The 18,586-nt window shown below is 44.4% G+C and overlaps 2 protein-coding genes across 6 annotated transcripts in view; both read left to right on the plus strand.

Annotated features, from left to right (window-relative positions):
• cabin1 (calcineurin binding protein 1) overlaps positions 1-10,270 on the plus strand; it is a 45,136-nt gene extending 34,866 nt beyond the window's left edge. For all 5 annotated transcript variants that reach the window (XM_035165771.2, XM_035165772.2, XM_035165774.2 and 2 more), the window contains 5 exons: positions 694-768; positions 5,323-5,581; positions 8,046-8,204; positions 8,298-8,500; positions 8,632-10,270. In XM_035165771.2, coding sequence (XP_035021662.1) covers positions 694-768; positions 5,323-5,581; positions 8,046-8,204; positions 8,298-8,500; positions 8,632-8,775 — 840 coding nt within the window. In that variant the 3' untranslated portion in view covers positions 8,776-10,270. The remainder of the gene's footprint in view (positions 1-693; positions 769-5,322; positions 5,582-8,045; positions 8,205-8,297; positions 8,501-8,631) is intronic.
• Positions 10,271-10,758: 488 nt separating this feature from the next.
• tbx16 (T-box transcription factor 16) lies at positions 10,759-17,681 on the plus strand. The gene is made up of 8 exons (XM_047341196.1): positions 10,759-14,910; positions 15,016-15,118; positions 15,644-15,808; positions 15,984-16,130; positions 16,220-16,290; positions 16,433-16,521; positions 16,603-16,816; positions 16,905-17,681. The coding sequence occupies exons 1-8, from the start codon at positions 14,792-14,794 to the stop codon at positions 17,344-17,346; spliced, it is 1,350 nt and encodes a 449-aa protein (XP_047197152.1). The 5' UTR covers positions 10,759-14,791; the 3' UTR covers positions 17,347-17,681.
• Positions 17,682-18,586: the final 905 nt, after the last annotated feature.

Genomic DNA, 18,586 nt, shown 5'->3' on the forward strand with positions numbered 1-18,586 from the left:
AATAACCGCATTGTTTTAAAGGTCCCTCCATTTCTAAAAAAAACCATGTTAATCCTTCAGACCTCCCTGGGGCTTCTCTGTCTCCAGTCCGATACAGATCACTAGTCTCATTCTAATAGTAATCATTATGTAACACTGAGAAGTCCTCACTGGAAAGTCTGTGTGTTTTGAAAGGGAAAGTTTGCAGCGAGCCAGAGTGAATAGAAAGCAGAGCGCCGTCCTGTCCTGCGTGACGCACTGGAGCTCGACTCAGTCCATTTAACAATTGGCATAATTTGCAAAGTGGAATGTTGCTGCTGTAAAATCCCTCCCCTTGGGGGGGTCCCTGAATCGCTGCATTTAACAGGAACATAACAGCTGTGTGAACAACAGCTAAGCTCACCAACTCACTGAACTGGGTCCTAATGGGAGTCTTTCTTTTTCTGCTGCTATGATCAGAGGCAGGAGCTCAGAGGAAAATTCCTACCGGCTCACACAGCATCAGGAGAATTTGTTGTTAGTCTGGCATCAGTGTGGAGATGTAACTTGATTCGTACACAAGACAGGTCCCTTCAGAAATAAATGTTGAATTTGCAGCTGTGCATTCACTGCTCCACAGTCAGTTGAGGTAGTTTGTGAACAGATTTGACACTGTTGAATATGAAGTTCTGTAGCTCCTCCCTAACCTCCTTGTTTGGCTTGTTCTCCCGACAGGTTGATGAGGATGTAGCTCTGGACCAAGCTGTGAAGTTCTGCCAGATACAGTTGGCCACTTCAGCCCAAAGACAGGTAAATCCATGTTAACTTTTCTGCTCGTCTGCCATTTTTCCTGCTTCCTCGACAGCTTATCTCCTTCCTGTGCATTAATGTAGATTATACAGAGAGTGGAACATGTATTTTGTGAATACCTGCACGTTGATGCCAAATACTGCTTTTTCCATCTTGTACTGGGATTAGATTTTTCATAGTGAAGTTTCAATTGTTAAAGGCAGTCAGCAGTTATGTGTAGGGTTTGGTAATCCTGGAAACACTAGTGAGAGCAGGCTACACTTTAAAAACAGCTCCATCCCTCTGTATTCAAAGCTATGCCCCAAAAACACAACGCTTGCTAACTTCAAGATATCGTCTCGGTTTCAGTGGTGAATGTATAAATAGAAAGGTCGTTTAGTGTCAAACAGGTGCGCCGACAAATCATTTCAATAGGACTGATTTGTCTTGATTATTACAGTGCTCCCACAGACACCGGCATTTTTTCAGTTTTTTCAGTTTATTGACTGAACGTTAAGAGGATTTCCACAAATTAGATAAAGTGTTACGGAAACAAGTTACCAATCCTACCTTTTAATGATACAGCAGCATTGTTTTAGTGACTTGATGAAGACTTTAATGGCAAAAAGAGAAGCTGTCCTCGTGAAATTATCTTTAAAAACATTATGCTTGTATTTGCAGCAGGTAAATGTTTAGCCAAGCTTATATTTTCTTATAAGATGTTGCTACTTTGGCACTGAACTGACAAACTATAGATTAATTCAAGTTTTGTCTCCAGCAAGCATATCCTTAACTAACCAAGCTGAAATGACCTATCAGAGGTTGTACAGTCCACTCACCTGCTATTACTAGTAGTAAGTAAAATGATTATTTTGCTTGTCTGCTATACATCTCATGATAGCCAGTGTAAGGATTGATGTTCTGTTTGTTTAATATGTGTGGACGTAACATGTAGCATCTGTAGTAAAATGTGCCAAACTGATGAGTAACTCGGTAATTCCCAGACTTATTCAAGTCTATCCTACTCCAGCCTGCCAGGACTAAATATAGCTCAAAGTGTGATGTAAATACTCCCTTGTCCCTTTAGCTCCACTCGCTTGTTGCCAAATTTATCATCCGTTTCAGCTGAGCATTGATATGCATGTTGCCTAATAGCCTGGTCAATGTGCGTGTGATTTAAAGGGCAAAACAACAAAGTAATCTGAATTCAAAAATAAACACAAATTAAGTGTGTCTAATTGTAGTATAGTGCTTTGTCCTCAGTGCTCATATTTGTCATCAAAACATGAATTGCTCGGGCTCATCCTGTGTCGGTGACTCCCTCTTCCTCACATCCCTCCTCCTGCCCACACAGGCATCAAGGGTCTCTCTCTGCCCACATCCTGTTGTCACGGTGATGTTCCCCAAAACCTCCGGCTCATGAGAAGTAGCAAAATAAAATCTCTGTTTCCCTCATTCACTTATCATATCATCTTGTTTTCCGCATGATCCTCTTTGTCGCCTTTGTTTTGTTGTGTCTTTTCATTCATTTGTCAAATTTTCACGCCTTAACCGATGGCACGGAGATTATGGTGCAGCCGAGGCTGCCTCTGCACACAGGCTCGATCTGCAGTGTAATCAAACTGCTGTTTATGTGTAATTATTGTGCGAAAGGCTCATGTCGTGGTTTGCATTCAGTTGTAATTGTATGTATTAGGAAATGTGAGTAGGCATGTTGGTGATCTCAGCTTGTGAATATGAAAAAGTCTTGCCTGCTTCTTGCGGATTCACACGTTCCTTCAAGCCCCCACAAGAGCAGAGGCAGATCAGCCTGTATGGTGCTGAGCCGGAAAATCGACTGTGTCGTGCTCTGTGTTTTGTTTGCTCCCCCAGTTTGATGCCACTTCAGGGAGAAAGAATGTTCAGGTTGAATGACCTGTGCTCTTTGTTACTGTCGAGCAGTGAATATCTGATTTATTTTCAGAATCATTTTGGTTTTGACTCACTTCTTGAGGAGAGGGTTCGCTTTTCAGAAAGACACGATGATAAAACATTCTCGTCCCACCCTCTGTATATTTAATTAATATTTGTCACAACATTATCAACATCAGCTCAAGGTATCAAGCATATCCTATTGGATGTAATTGTATTAAGGATTTGCTCGTGAAAGAATTTGGATGTTTGCTTCAGTAAACCGCTCCAGTCTCCTTTGGGCAGTCAATTTAATTAACATGTTCTTTCAATTGTGTTGGAAAGAAGACCCAACCTGCACACGACGTTTTACAGCTGCTCTAAGCGGATTTAAAAGCACAATCTCGATAATTGCAAAGAACTATCTCTCAACTCACATTGTGGGTTCTCAGTTCAGTTGCCAGCAGCCCACTCGCACCACTCTGAACACTCGATGAACCTACAGGCTGGCTGCATGCTATGTGCTGCAATTTTCTCAGGTACACTGTATTCTCTTATGCACATGGTCCTGCTGACTTGTTGGTGTCTTTGTTGGTGATGTTTAATTCATGACATGAAGCATCAAAGCTGGCTTTGGAGTTGTGGTGCGTGCTGGAAGCTGCTGTGCTGCTCTGCGTTTGGCTGAATGATCTGTTGCGGTCTAAGGTTTTGGGAGACTACTATTGTTTGTTTGATTTTGCCTGTGCTCGGCTCTGCGTCAGTCCCTCGGGAGCTTCATCAGTCACAGCTCTGATTCAGAGCACAATTTGACTTCATCTCCCAGCAGAGAAAAAAAATGCTATGATAGCTCTGTTCCTGCCAAATTACCTTGTGCTAATACAGTATCTGTCAGAGGCAGCTCATCATGAAAGTAGAGTAATATGCCCCTCACCACTGCCTCAAGGTTTTTGAAATGATGAAAACCATAGCACATCTAATCATCACATCTCGCTCAAAAGCTTTCAGTGTGGCACATATCATTTCGTTTTTTTGTCTTTAAGTCTTTATCAGCACAACAGTGATATTGTGTGTTGCCATATAGAAACCATTATTTCTTGAGCTTGTTAAAGCTTTTATATAAGGTAGTAACAGCCACTAGGGGTCGCACTGGTACTAGCATTGCTGTACACACCTCTTTTGGCTTTAAAGTCTGTTGTTGTTGTGAAGCCCAGTGAGCCTGTAAGCAGAAACACAATTAAATAAGGTAAAGCAAAGTAAACAATCCAGCTACTTGCTGTGCTGACTGGTAAATGGATCTATTGAGTCTCATCTCTGCTCCTGAGCCTTAAAGGGGTAGTTTACCGAAAAATGAAAATCCACTCTTTATCTACTCACCACTATGCTGATGGAGGGGTGAGTGAATCGATGCTCCTGTGGTGTCCTCCAAGTGTCCGCAAGCCCTGACATTCATATTTGACTTGAAACGAGGTAATTTACACCATGTTGTAAGCCCTAAAGTTCGCAACCAGAAGTACTGATGCCTGCCGATGTAGCTAAAGCTGTCACCCAAGGGCACGTGCGGGGTACTCCTCAAAACGTCTTTAGTAAATGTGTTGACTTATTTTGGGCCCCAAGCGCAGCACACCCAGCGAGCGAGTGGCTGCTAGCAGCTTGTTAGCATGGCTAGCATTGTTTGCATAGCCATGCTGTATGTTGCACATGGACTGTTTTCAAGAAGAGGACGCCAAGTTGTTTCTGGTTTAACAGCAGCATGGTGGGCAGGACTCGGGTGAGTTCGCAGGGAAAACGGGGGACTACAATGTTCACCTGTGTATCATGTTTACATCACTGTCCATCAGAGCTGGATCCACTTTGCTTTATGAATATGGGGGGGACCAACGTTTTCACAGGGAGGGACTTGCATGGACTGATATGAACCTGTAGTAACATGAACATGTGCCCACATCTGCTAACAAAACAAAGAACACAAAGCAGAACGCACAGAGGGAGAGCGACTTCATTCTCTTCTCAGGATGCCATTACTCCACTATATCTTTATGTAGAAAACAGTTGGCTGCTAAAATAATGTTTAAAATCTCATATATAGTATATGACCATAGTTAATATACATGTCTGAAGATCTTGGTTTTAAGGCTTATAAAGGCCTTCGTCCAACTTGTGACCCATTTGAAATTGAGAACTAGAGAAGGTGCATACTATTCACTTCTTTTAACTGTGCTGCTCTGTGTTGCCATGACAGCTGCCGTGGGAGCCGGGTGGCTGTTGTCACAGGTTGTTTGTGCAGCTCTTGTGTTTGAAAGTGGTCCTCGAAAGAACACCCTGTAAAGGGGCTCAGAGGGATGCAGTGTGGTGTAGGGCTGGGTGCTGGGGTGAAGCACAGCCCCAGCACCCAGCACACAGCCCTGTGTACAAGAAAGCCTGTGAGCCCCTGGGGAATGACATCACAACTCTGTTGAGGATATCATTACCTTGTGAAGGACATGTGTGTTGTTTGGAAAGTTCATCAGTATCGACTGTGGCTCACTCTGTTTTTCTGGCTCTGAGTCTCGAAGCAGATTCAGTCTCCTGGGAGGATGAGCTCTTCTCAGAAATCTACCTGAGCAGAGGGTGGTTAGCGCTGCAGATAGATCTCCAGGTTTCAGTCGCACCTCCTCACGACCCCCGCTCTTCCTCTGTTTCCAACAGTCTGCAGGAGATGCCCCGACCACCCCTAAGTACGCCAAGGATCACAGAGACCTATTCTTCCCCGCCGCCTTGCCGACGCCCGTCCTTCTCAGCCACTCCATCTGCCACCCGCTGTCCGCCCAGGACGGCCAAGCCAAAGTGGTGTACGAGCCCCTGAGCAAGGTGTCCAGGCCTCAAGCCTCGAGCTTCCACGATCAGCCACAGCACAGGAGAGCAGCGAGCCACCCTGCTGCAGCCATGGCCTTCCTACCACACACAGGTACACCGACCCTCATTCACACCATCTGTCATCACTACATGGTATCAGTTAATTAAATGTACATACACCTTAACAAAAGTTAATACTCCCTCTATACACATATCATTGAACCCTCGTATCCTAGAAGGATTTCACTAATTAAATGCTCTGTTTTGTTAACATTGTACTACTGCTAATGTAGAGCTCTGCTGTTGTCAGCTCACTTTGTAAAGATCCTAATAGTCCTGGAGATCAGCAGGGGGCGCCTGTTGACTGGCTCTGTTATATAACAGCACTCTCTGGCCTGGTTATGTTTTTGCCTTTTGGGTTTTGTCAGTTCCCCAGTTTTAGAAATCAATGTCCTCCAGATTCTCCAGTCTTCTCTCTGCCTACACGAGCTTCTGGCACAATCACTGCTCATCATCATAATGACTATTCTGCTGGATAAATATTATGTTTGTGTCATGTTTAATATCTGAAGATGTAAAAATAAAACCACCAGATGAACATGTGAGGCTGAATCTCCACCATGTAGTAATTGGTGGTAAATTGCTCTTAATATTTGACCCTGTCTTTCACATTATTAGATGTAATTGATATTTACAATGTTTTAATAATTATTAGATTTTCTGTATGAGGTCAGTAGAGCCACTAGAGGGCGATAAACAACATTTAGAGAGAGTGAAGTCAATCCTGTTGTTGTTGAGGCTGTTTTCATTTTTTTTTTTCTTTCCTGTCAGATACCGTAAGTGCTCAGTAAGTGGAGCTGTTGCATTTGACTCTCAACCAGATGTCTCCTCTGGGTTTCTCTTTTTTTTACTCTTGTCGCACTCTGAATCATTACCTTTACATCCGATGTCTGCAGATATATTTTGTGGGTTACAAACTTGATATAGTTGTTGCCTTTATATTGAATACGACCCAGAGAAAGGCCATTTTACACGAACACTTTCAATCATGTAGACACACTTGTAGAATCCTATGGGCGCTGTTCTTATGTGATTGGCCACCTTTTTAATATTTTTCATGGAAACACAGTTAAGAGATATATTCACAAACAAATTAAATAATATATATACTATGAAACAATAACTTTTATCAACATTTCCTGTTTACCATTCATATAATACTTCAGATATCAATACAAAACCATCTTTATTGAGGTCAGTGGCAGTTGAAAAGATTGTGTCCATAAAAAAAAATTGTATATTTAAATATACATTAGATATTTAATACATGTAGATCTCTGAATTGTGACGGTCGGTAAGGCTGATCTCTACAAACAGAATTCAAAAAAACAAATATAATCATAGTGTTAGAATAAACTCCACTCTCACAATCTTAAGTTCCTCATTATTTTGTTCTTGGTTCAGTTTCCTCTCGAGTGTAATTTATATTTCAGAATATTTAAGTGAAGAATCGGCCCAAAAAAACAAAGAGCAACACTTGAATTAATGAGCTGTCGGAAGTCTGCAACAGGGCGAAGGCACTGAAATGTGTTTTTGTCCTTAATTGGAAAAACAAGACAGAACTGAGAGAGAAAAGTCAATTTTATCATCTTTCACACCAACAGTGTTTCACAGCAGCCATTTTGACATGAAACATAGATACACACTGGTGTTTCAGAGCACATTAATTCAAACTCTTTACATTAATAAAACATAATGTTGGTTAATGTGATCGGTGTCTGTGTGAAGAAGCTCTGTTCACTGGAAGTCAGGTGACAAACTAAAACTGTCTGCTAGCGTTATGACAATCAATCAATATATATCTTTATATCCGCAGATACTGAATAGATCCAGAAATTTAGAGTTAAACAAAAATCTGTAACCTCCAGCTGCTCTAGTTTGTGAGAAAGGGTGTAGAATCAAGTTTGCACACACACACACACACACACACACACACACACACACACACACACACACACACACACACACACACACACACACACACACACACACACACACACACACAGAGGTTAGCATCGAGCGACGCTGCACCAGTTTGTGTTATGTAACTGTTTCCAAGGCAACGTTAATGGAGAAGCCTGAAAGAGTGTCAGAATGTTTTTGTCTGCCTGAGCTTAAGGAATGCAGTAACTTGTAATCTTACTGTCATTACAAGTAGTACATAGACAGTTCAGTTAATATAAATATGGGACTTATCTTTTAGTCTCTCATCGTTCCTTAAAATAAGACAACTTTGTTTTACTCATGTGGTTTTATGTCCAATAACACAATTTGTGCAGCCTCAACATCTTGATTCAATAGAAAATAATGCATACAAATTGTAATGCCATGATATTCTTTGCGTTCTTCCTTGTCGAAGAACAAAAGATAACATTGAACTCCACTTGCAATGTTATAAATGTATTTTCTTTAAATTAACAAACTACAAAGCTGCCAATTACTTGGATTGTTCTGCCGATGTTGAAGTTTTAACCTGTATTTTTTTTGTTGTGTGTGTTTCTTGTTTTTGCCCACAGACGAGCGGGAGGAGTCCTGCGAGGGACTCGCGTACCGTCAGCAGGAGTCACACCTTTGTCAGCAGATGAAACTCGCCACTGTGTCCCAAGGACAAGACTCCGCAGTGGGCTGGTTCCAGGAGGAAACTGCCACATGTAGCACAGCACAACCTTGTCCAGGTCTGAAGCTCCGAACCAAAAGTGTGACAGAAATGCAGCTGCTCTCTAAGCGTGTAAATATTTAGAAAATGTCGTCTCCTCTTCCTCCCACAGACCAGCAGCAGTATGCCAGCAACGACCAATCCAAGCTTCCAGACCCCGGCCGAATTCGCTCCCGTGTCCCCCCCAACATGCCAAAGCTTTTCATCCCTGCCACAGTTACCAAGTTCCCGCCAGAAATCACAGTAACACCTCCGACACCCACTCTTCTCTCCCCCAAAGGCAGCATCTCAGAGGAAACCAAACAAAGACTTAAGGTACGCAGTCTGCCTGTAAACATGTACGTCTGTGAGTGTTTCTGTGTGTGTTCATGTATATAACCATACACTCAGTACGTCTGACTGAACTGTAGTCTCAACAGTGCCCCCTTCTGTCTGCTCCCGTACAGAACGTCATCCTGTCGTCTCAGTCTGCAGCCACAGTCAAAAAGGACACTCTGAGCCAGCCGGCGCTGGAGGTGCAGGAGACATCGAGCCAGGAGTCGTCTCTGGAGAGCGAGTCTGACGAGGAGGAGGATTACATGGACATCTGAGCCTCTGGAGGCCTCGTGCACACACTGAAACTGAACTTTACTCAGCCTGACTGCCAAACCCTCTGCCCCCGTCTTTAAAAACAACCCGAGAAAAAACAAGTGGTGCACATCACTGCAGCTGTGTTTGTTGATGCTTTTGTATCCTCTCATGCACACACGCAGTATTGTCATTGGCTGTCATGTCACTGTGTTGCTGTGCTTGTCAGCAGTGATGGTGTGCATGACAGACGACGGCTGCGGCGGCTTTAGTCTCACAGCATGTCTGTAACGTGCCAGTTATGCATATCACTCATCAGCTTAGTGAGCTCTCGTGCACCAGGCCGTACGCTGGATCTTGAGAGAAAGACTTGTCGGTGGTCGAAGCCGGCCTCTCGCGTGTTTATGCATCTTTCTCACTGTCGCGTGCTGACCTTATCTCACAGCTGCAGCTAAATCCTTCATAACTCCCCGATCTGAGGTGCCTCAGTGTGGACTGACGCTCAGCAGCACGGACCTGCTGTCCTCCACTTCGACCTTTCCCTCCAGCATGAGATTTTAATCTGCAACACACCGTTTTTTGATGATTGACATATTTCAATGTACACAAAGGTGAAATGAGGACAATCGGCTGCAGTCGAGGGTCGTCTGTGGAGCCTCACAACCTGTAGCAGATTGCAAATGTTTACACTTAATATTTGGGATGTTTCTTTCAGTTGGCACTTAACTTTGTGCTATTTTTGTATGCACTGTATTTCTTGTAATAATAATTGTCCTGATATATATTTTTCTTTTCGTTCTGTGTGCATTTGTAGCGAAGAAGAGCAGTTCTTATACGAGGAAGGCGTCCTGTCACCAGCACTGATCTGAATGATATGGAAATTAGCTTATTATGGAATTAGATTTTCTACATATCACAATCCAAATATCTTTCCATGCGTTTTGGCTTTAATGGGTGGAGCGTCAAGCTTGAGGAGTGTGTGAATGTGTGAGAGTGTAAAAAGGCCGCTTAGATTCCAGTCAACTCAGGAAACGACTCGGCGTTAACAGACACTCTTTCCTGATTTGAGTGGAATTGACACGCATGCTGGGGCAGACTCTTGATTACAGATGCCTTTACATTCAAAACCACTTTGGTAAATTTGTCACAATTCTAGCTTAACTCAGAGGAAGACAATAGAATGTTTTTTACAGATTGTTTTCTATAGAGAGATATTTACTGATTTTTGAAAGATGTCTAAAAAATTATTTTTAAAGCAACACACAACTGAATAAGTGTTAACTCTCACCCTTGAGTTAGGAGAAAAAAAAATGGTTTTGTATTTGATTTCATTATTTTGTTTTTTGTTTGTTTTTTACTATTCCGCTGCCTTTCAGCGAATGTACCACGGCTCGAGAGGAGACCAGGGGAAAGGCTTAAACTTGTCTCCCCTGGCTCAGGCTGCTGGAAGGGAACTGTTCTCTATGTCTGGACTGAATGCATTATCGATGTCAAACCAAAATATATATTTGAGAAACACATATTTGTTCTGTGTGCTCCTGAGAATATTAAACCACAGAGTTCCTTGCATCAGATAAGACGGTGGTTTATGAACCCTCAGCAGAAAGCTCCTGAGCTTAGAAACACAGTAAGGGTTAAAAGCATCATCTGTTACTCTTACATCTATGGTTTATTATACGATCTAATGACGCAAAAATTCAAAAAGGAAATCCACATCTACAACAATATACAACACCCACATGCACTTTTCTTTCACTGGGATCATTCATAAGGATCAAGCTTTGTAGTTTGGCACCACAGACACTTGTTACCTGTACAGTGTTTCAGGAAAGTGAATATAATGCATGAGCAGACACTCCATGTTGTTTTAAATTCTTATTAATGTATTAAAACCTACTGCATCACTCTTAATAATTCACTGCAGATGTGGTTGACGTTTTCCTGCCAGTGTGAGCACCTCTATCACAGTTTACAGCTCATGAATAAGACTCAACGCGACGACTTTATCCACCCAATAGGAATAAATGCATAAATTGCAGATTTACCTTATGGATCAGGGATTTATTTTTCTGTAACTACAAGCCTCTGTTTTCAATCAGAATGGAAGGCAGTGGTCAAAATTACTCGAATATACACAAGTTATTTAGTTGTCAGCGTGGACGCAGCAGCACAACAGAGTCTCAAGTTTATGTGCAGCCAGTGTCGCCTGAGAAACTGAAACCATGTTATTTAAGTTAATCACCAGCACTTCTCAGTGACATATTTGATCCTGACAGTGAATTTCATGGCTGCCGAAAACCCCCACAATAGATCGACTTGTCGCTGACAAACCCCAGAATGTTTGATTACAGTGTGAGATTTAGTGGCAATGATCTCTCCTTGAAATGATTTTGAACTCCAGACTTAACATCAGGATAAGTCCCTCACTCTGGTCCCCGTGCTGCATCTGCAGGACCACCCCGCTGACCACAGACCCTGCGGTCAAAGGGCTCGTACACTCTGGTGTGAAGTCTCCGACACGAGGGAAGTCATTAGTCTTCATTAGCAACTTCCAGGAGTGTCTTATGAAGTTGCTGTGAAGTTGTCATTTGCCCCCTTTGCCGGGCAAGCTAGATTTGAGGTTTGTTTTCTTATGTGCTCGACCAAATGTGAACCCGCCCGGCCCCCTTTAGTCTGTGTGCGTGAGATCATGGCCACTCTGCATTTTGGACAGGGGAGCTGCATCTCCCTTTTTTTATATTTATTTATTTTATTTTCAAAGCTTCTGCAGTTTATAAAGAAAAGGATGAATTCAGGTTTCGTTTATTAAGATTTGACAGAGAACAGCACAGAAAGTTCTCAGCTAACAAGAGCCCCTCATAAGAAACTCAGAGAAGAGAGTATGAAGGAACTCATATTTTTGAATTTTAATCAAAGGAAGAGGACATAATACCACAATCGTCTAAATTTAAACAAATCTGACTAATACAAGTTAGGAAAAGAGAAAAATATAGTACATGCATTGGTGCCATCTGGGGAATTTGCATTTGCTGTTGCAACACAACCTCTCTAAGCATACAAAGTAAATATGTAATGGACTTGTCAGGTGAAGGCATTTTTCCTGCCGTGTGATATTGTGCAGTCTCCTGTGACATCATGTTTCCAGCCACGGGGCCGCTATCTCTACAAACCCCCTCAAAGTGGCCAATTAAGCATCAAAAGGGCATGCTGCATGGCTAATGTGAGCGAAAGGTGTGAGATTTCTCGTCAGTCCACTCCGGGGGCTCTTTATTGGGCTGCTGCAGAGCCGTCTGATCCCCGGGCCTGGCTGTATATTGGCAGCTGTTAAATGTGGAGCACAAGGGAGATCTGTGCAGTTAAAGCAAATGGCCGAAGACTGACACCTGAGAGGTGGAACGCCACAGCCACTGAAGGTGGTCCGGGGGGGGGAAGACGCAGTGGAGTCAGGCAGAAGATGTGGGGATTCAAGTGACCAGGGGGTGTGAGCGGTGTAACATGACTGAAGATGTTTCTGATGAGTCACTTTAAATAAGTAGCCTCCTTCATACAACATATTTGGACATTAAATAAAATCCACCCCATCCTCCCTCCGTCCTCTGCGACCTCCCTGTTGTGGCATCCACTTCAACTCGCCCCCAGGCCACGCAGCGAGGCCTTTTACCAGTCACACCTGTCACCTCCAGTGCCGCTGTGTAATGGGATTGACGCGGCTGCTGCTGAAACGTACACCTCAGCTCTGACACTGACACGCTTTTTTCCCCCTCTGCTGCTAAGATCTGGAGTTAATCTGCAGGGAATTCATCAGCGGAATCTCTCAATATCTTGTGGCATCTCGCTCCCCCCCCCCCAAAGAAAGCTGTGTGACCTCTCTGGCTCATGTGAAACAGTATAAGCGGGACCCCAGCATGCAGGGTTGGTGAGGAGAGCCACGCTGAACCTGTGACTACTAACTCCTCCACAACAACTGGCTTCACATAAGGTGGATAAAAACACATCCTCAAGGCCAATGTTGTGCCACCATGCTCGGACGAGGGAGGAGGTGTCGGGGGGGGCATCGGGGCAATTAACATACTAAAAACTAAAGTAGCTCCCTGCTTCCTTAAGTGCATCATTAAAGCTACGATGTTATTATCCTGTTTTATTCTGCATTGACCCAGCACTAGAGGACCTGGTCAATATTTTCACAGGAAAGACATTCTTGCTGTAAACGTGTCATTATGCACACTTCAGTCCTGATTCTACAGCTTGTTGCACCTCCTTAAAAACCAATGCGACCATTTACTTGCAGTGAGAACTCTACATCATGAGTTACACGTGGTTTGTGATCCAGGAAACTAAAAGCAAAGGATGCGGTACCTTTGTATGTGGCTGTCGGAGAGCAGAGTGGACAGAGGGCACTGTATGCAGCGCACAGACACGAGAATACAATGAAAATGTGGATGTTGAATGAGATGTGTAAGTCGCCTCAATTCAAATTTTCATGCCAGTGGAGACAAGAAGGCAAACTGAGCTTTAATTATTTCCCCTTCTATGCAAACACTTTCAGAATTTCATTTTCATTTGCATTCATTTGTTTCCTCTGCAGTGAGGCGGTAAGTTCCAGGCCGAGACAGACCCGTGAATATAAAGTGACGGCCGTGGATTCTGCTCTGGATGTGGAGGGTTGGGGGGGGGCGACCTGGGTTTGTTGCAGCATGGTCTTTATGCTCCGACCCCTCCTGTCCCATTCAAGGCCGACTTGGGCCTGTGGTGCTAACTGGCTGTTAATTGCCTGCCTATACACGGGGGCCTTTCTCCACATGCAGAAACCAGCTCCTTCAAGGGAAACCAGCTTAATGAGATTATCTATCAGAGCAGGGGCCTGTCTAGACACCCCAATACACAACCCCCCACCTACACACGCATCCACCGCCTCCAGCACAGTCCTGCAGGCCTCTGAGGATGCCCCCAGGTAAAAGTTACCTGCAGAAAGTGTGTGCATGTTATCATCACACCATTATGGGTTTACACAGCGTTTCCCACCCACTGCGTCATTCCTCTCGTGGAGAAAGCTGAGAATGGAGAAAAGGATTAAGGTAATCGTTTAAAAACTCTATTGGTTTATGCATTTTAATATAAATTTATTGTGCGGTAAGTGTGAGAATAATACTTTAAAAGCCTCTTTTGACTTGAAAATACTAAGGTGCACACATAAAGCCCAGTGGATCGTTCTGTTAAATGCACCCTCCCCTGCTTTTCTCCCAGTTGTGTCAAATAGATCACACTGGGTGTTTAGCACATTGCACAAACACACTAAATAGCATTTTCACGTGTGGTTACATGTGTGTGAATGGTATTGACACAGACTCTGGTGCCGCTGCGAGCCTCGCTCTGCAGCGGAGGACTGCATCCATATTTGTTTTAAAGTCTCTTAGCAGTTAATAAAGATGCATTTCCTCCGCAGCCCTTCCTGTGGGGATGGTATCAAGGCTCTGTTAAGTCTCTTTGATTTCCAGCACCCTCCAATCACAGCGGGGCATTGACTCATGATTGTGCCACTTCAAAGCTTGGGAATGGTTCTCCTGACCCCACCCACCACGGGTCTCCCCTTAAAAGTCATGGTCACCCAGTCCTGCAGGACTTTAGATCCGTGAACAGCTCCTGCAACACCACTGAGACTGAGTGACCTCTTCCCTCGCTGCTGGATTTCTATTCTCTTTGATTTTGCTCTAAATGTGAAGGAGGGCGAGCTGAGGAAACACTGTGGATATCTCTGATACTTGGATTTTTCACTGACCCTGCATGAACCCTTTCAAATTTCTTCTGCGCTGCTCCTGATCCTGAAGAATGCAGTCCATCAGAGGTGAGTTATTTTATTTATTTATTCACACAGGGATTCTCAGTCACTCACTCCAATTTAAAGCAGTGTTTGCCTTGATCAGATCTCACCTCCCTCAAGCATGAAAGTTCACATTTCACTCTTTGGCGAAGCAATCCTAAGAGTAATCTTTTTATTTTGTAGACTTGAAGCCTAACTTCGGCGGACCTCCTCCTCCCTCCATGGCTGCCGGCCCTGATGCTTATCTCCAGGGTAACCTCAGGTTGACTCTGGAAGACCCTGAACTCTGGAAGTCCTTTCATGAAATAGGGACAGAGATGATCATCACTAAACCTGGAAGGTAAGAAAACAAATGTGAAATGCAAAATGCTGGTAAAGTAGCCCCCTGTGTTTCTGTGTCTGCTTCTTCTTATATTCATCATGTGTTCACCTCTATGTTCTGCAGGAGGATGTTTCCACACTGTAAAGTGAATCTCTCCGGCCTGATTCCATGTGCGAAATACATCCTGCTGGTTGACATGGTCCCTGAGGACGGATTCAGGTATAAGGTGAGACCGAAATTTATCAATCTCTCATTTATATATGCGTCAAGAGTTAAATGAAGTATTTCCATCTATTGCACTTCTGTCCGTCCTGGGAGAGGGACCCCTCATGTGTGACTCTCTCTGAGGTCTCTACAGTTTATTCCATGTTAAAGTTGTTGTTGTTTTTCCTCACTCTAGTCAAGGGTTAAGTTGTTATTATGGGCTATATAAATAAAGTTGAATTTATTAATGTGCAGCAGTCCTGGCTTCGGCCAGAGAAATCCCACAGTGGTTACCACATCCCCCAGACAAGACACCCCTTGTTTATCACCCCCTCATGACATTGTACATCAAAGGCTGCTATCTCTTCCTGTTTTTCTATTCCCTGCTGGGAGCCCACTGTACCGGCCCCTATCTCTGTGGGTGGTACCTACCGGCCGTCACTCTCCACTCTGCCGTGCTCCTCACACTGTGGGAATGGAGGAGTCTGTAAATCGCTTGTTTTTCTATTATGACAGACTGACTGACTATCTGTCCCTCTTCCTACAGTGGAATAAAGAGAAATGGGAGGTGGCAGGAAAAGCGGAGCCCCAGCCTCCCTGCAGGACATACCTCCACCCCGACTCTCCGGCCCCGGGGAGCCACTGGATGAAGCAATCCGTCTCCTTCCTCAAGCTCAAACTCACCAACAATACGCTCGACCAGCACGGCCATGTAAGTGAGAGCACTCAGAGGTGGGGTGCTAGACCACAACTTTGTATTTCCAGATGATTCCACATGGCTTCTTTTGAAGGATTTCAAGTTCTTCATTGACAATACAGTGAATACTTGTAGAGTAGGAGCTCAAAGTGACTGAAAAGATAAATCTAAATTGAATCGCTCTCTTCAGATCATTTTGCACTCCATGCATCGCTACCACCCACGCTTCCACATCGTCCAGGCAGACGACCTGTTCAGCGTCCGCTGGAGTGTTTTCCAGACCTTCACCTTCCCCGAGACTTCGTTCACAGCCGTCACCGCCTACCAGAACACCAGGGTCAGTCCCCACAACTTAAATTAAACCAACACAAGCTGCTACATGACTGCTACAGATTTTTAACCGAACTGACATCTATTCTCTTGCAGATTACAAAGCTGAAGATCGATCACAACCCTTTCGCCAAAGGTTTCCGGGAGGAAGGCACCAATAAGAAACGGTGGGTATCACACTGGTCAGATGCATGCAGTGACTGGGGCCCCCACAGCTGCAGAGGGCCCCCATTTTCCCAGAAATGCATCTGCAGTAGATTACAGTGAATGCCACATATGTAGAACTGTTCTAATGATGTTCCTCTACAGGCGTGCAAACAAGAACCCAGGCTGCCCCGAGAAGAGACCAAAGATGTCAGACATCTCGGACAGGGACTCGGAGGAGGACAGTCCACAAGGTTCGTACTCTAGACTCTCTTCCTCCTCCTCTCATGTACTTGCTTGTCCTGTAGTGGAGCTAATGATTGGTGTCCCTTTAGATTTCTGCCAGTCATCCTATGAGGCTTATGATGGAGAGGAAGGAGAGCTGCCCAAAAGGAAAGAGGTCAGTGAGGTCAAAGAGGAGCGTTACTCCCCGTGGGCCGCTGACAGGGAGCACAGAGCGAGGACTGAGTCTCCCGCTGGGGCCGACACCAGAGATATGTACAATGCAGAGCAGCTGGTTCCTGCTCCTGCTTCCTACCAGCCGTACAGGTGAATACCAGTCAAGTTGTGTGACATTAAAGAGCGTTATCTCATCCTGATCCGCAAATCACTGACCACCTTCCTTTTTCCTCCTCAGGTTCCACGAGTACGGGAAGTCTCCCTCTCCTTCCTCCAGCATCGGCAGCAGCAACAGTGGCACAGAACGCAGCAGCATGGAGTCCAGGGTCCCTGATGTCGCCACCGTCCCCGATCACGACTCTTCAAAGCCCCGCACACAAGAGATCGGGCCCTCCCCCTGCGGCCCCCAGCCCCTCCCTGCCCCCCAGGACTACACCCCAGGGGTCCTCAACATGACCATGGCCCAGGCGGGCAAGCCCGGGGTCATTGGCCACCACATCTACAGTCCCTACGGCGCCGAGCAGCCCTTGGGCCAGTGGAGTGGTCCCGGTCCCGCTCAGTACCCACCTCCTCACCACATGACCGCCGACTACACCACGCAAGCTGTGCACCACGGCTATCACCATGGCAACGTGGCCGAGTGGAGCCAGTACCCGCTGTTCTCTTACTCGTGCTGGTGAAGGGATCCTCGACGTTAACCGACAGAGTGACTTTAAGTGATGCTGTGGCGCCATCTTGCCAGAATGCTGATCCAGCCCTCGCAGCGCTGAAGTGCATGTCCAGACGAGGCTGAGGGCCCGGGGCCTGCGACAACCATAGAAAAAGTGAAAGATGAAAAGTGTGAGGAGGGACTGTCGCTGTCTTGTCTTCAGACCGGCAGGATTCAGACTCCTGTTACTGTGCTGCTGCGCCCTGCTGATGGATTGTTGAATTAACTGTCTATTTATTTTGTATTTCATCTCTCGTTCAAGTGTAAATAATATTTTTGTAAAGAAAAAGAAAGAATAAAACTTAAGTGTGCAAGTAATGTCTTCAAGTTGTGATGTGATCTGAAAATAAAAGACTAAAAGTTACATGATTCCGCCTCGTGTGATTAAATACACTTCACATTTTAACGTCTTTTCAGAGTAAGAATGTCGTTTTCTGACAGCTGTGTGGTATGTTGTGTAAAACCAGCACGTGATAAATTATCCAGACAGAGGTAGAACCTTCTTTCAGTGTAATTATCTGACTGGAATGACAGATAATTCAGACATATAGATGGATGGTTTAAATTGTAGCCAAGGTTCTGGGGATCTTTTATCAAGATCATTTTATTCAAACATGGTGATATAAATTAAACTCAAGGGCACACAAACATCTACATGAGTAGACAAACAATCGGATGATATCATGCTTTGTTTTCTTGAACATATGTATAGAAAAGAAAACACAGGACATAACAAAAGAACTTTGAGAAGTAAAAACAAACCACGACAAAACTCCTCGTCACTTCTTCTTCTTCTTCTTCTTCTTCTTCTTCGAGAGCTTAACCAATTATATTGCATGTGAAAGGAAGTGAATGAAAAGAGCCCAAATTTTGTCGAAATACTGAAGCTTGTCCAAAAGGGTGTATGTTATTCTTTCTAAGTGTATTTGTGAGGTCACTAAGCCACATCTCAATATTAGGGACCTCTTTTTCCCCCCAGTGCATAAGAAGTAGCTTCTTTGCAATAATGAGGCTATAACAAAGGAAACACTGTTGTGTATTGCTTGATTTTTTAGGTCTTGGATATACCCAGGGTGATCATGAGGGGATTGGTTTTAATCGTATTTGGAATAATAGATTGAAGATACTGAACCAGTAATTCTGAACTTTAGGGCACAGGGCGGAGCTATAGGGTGTCATCTGCCAAAGAACATCTGTTGCATGTTGGGGAA

The sequence above is a fragment of the Hippoglossus stenolepis genome, chromosome 9 (genome assembly GCF_022539355.2).
Source record: "Hippoglossus stenolepis isolate QCI-W04-F060 chromosome 9, HSTE1.2, whole genome shotgun sequence".
Classification (NCBI taxonomy): Eukaryota; Metazoa; Chordata; class Actinopteri; order Pleuronectiformes; family Pleuronectidae; genus Hippoglossus; species Hippoglossus stenolepis.

Coding starts and splice junctions, on each gene's coding strand:
- tbx16 (XM_047341196.1), top strand. CDS start 14,792: ATGGCTGCCGGCCCTGATGCTTATCTCCAGGGTAACCTCAGGTTGACT. Junction 16,291..16,432: donor GAAGGCACCAATAAGAAACG/GTGGGTATCACA, acceptor GTTCCTCTACAG/GCGTGCAAACAAGAACCCAG. Junction 16,522..16,602: donor GGAGGAGGACAGTCCACAAG/GTTCGTACTCTA, acceptor GTGTCCCTTTAG/ATTTCTGCCAGTCATCCTAT.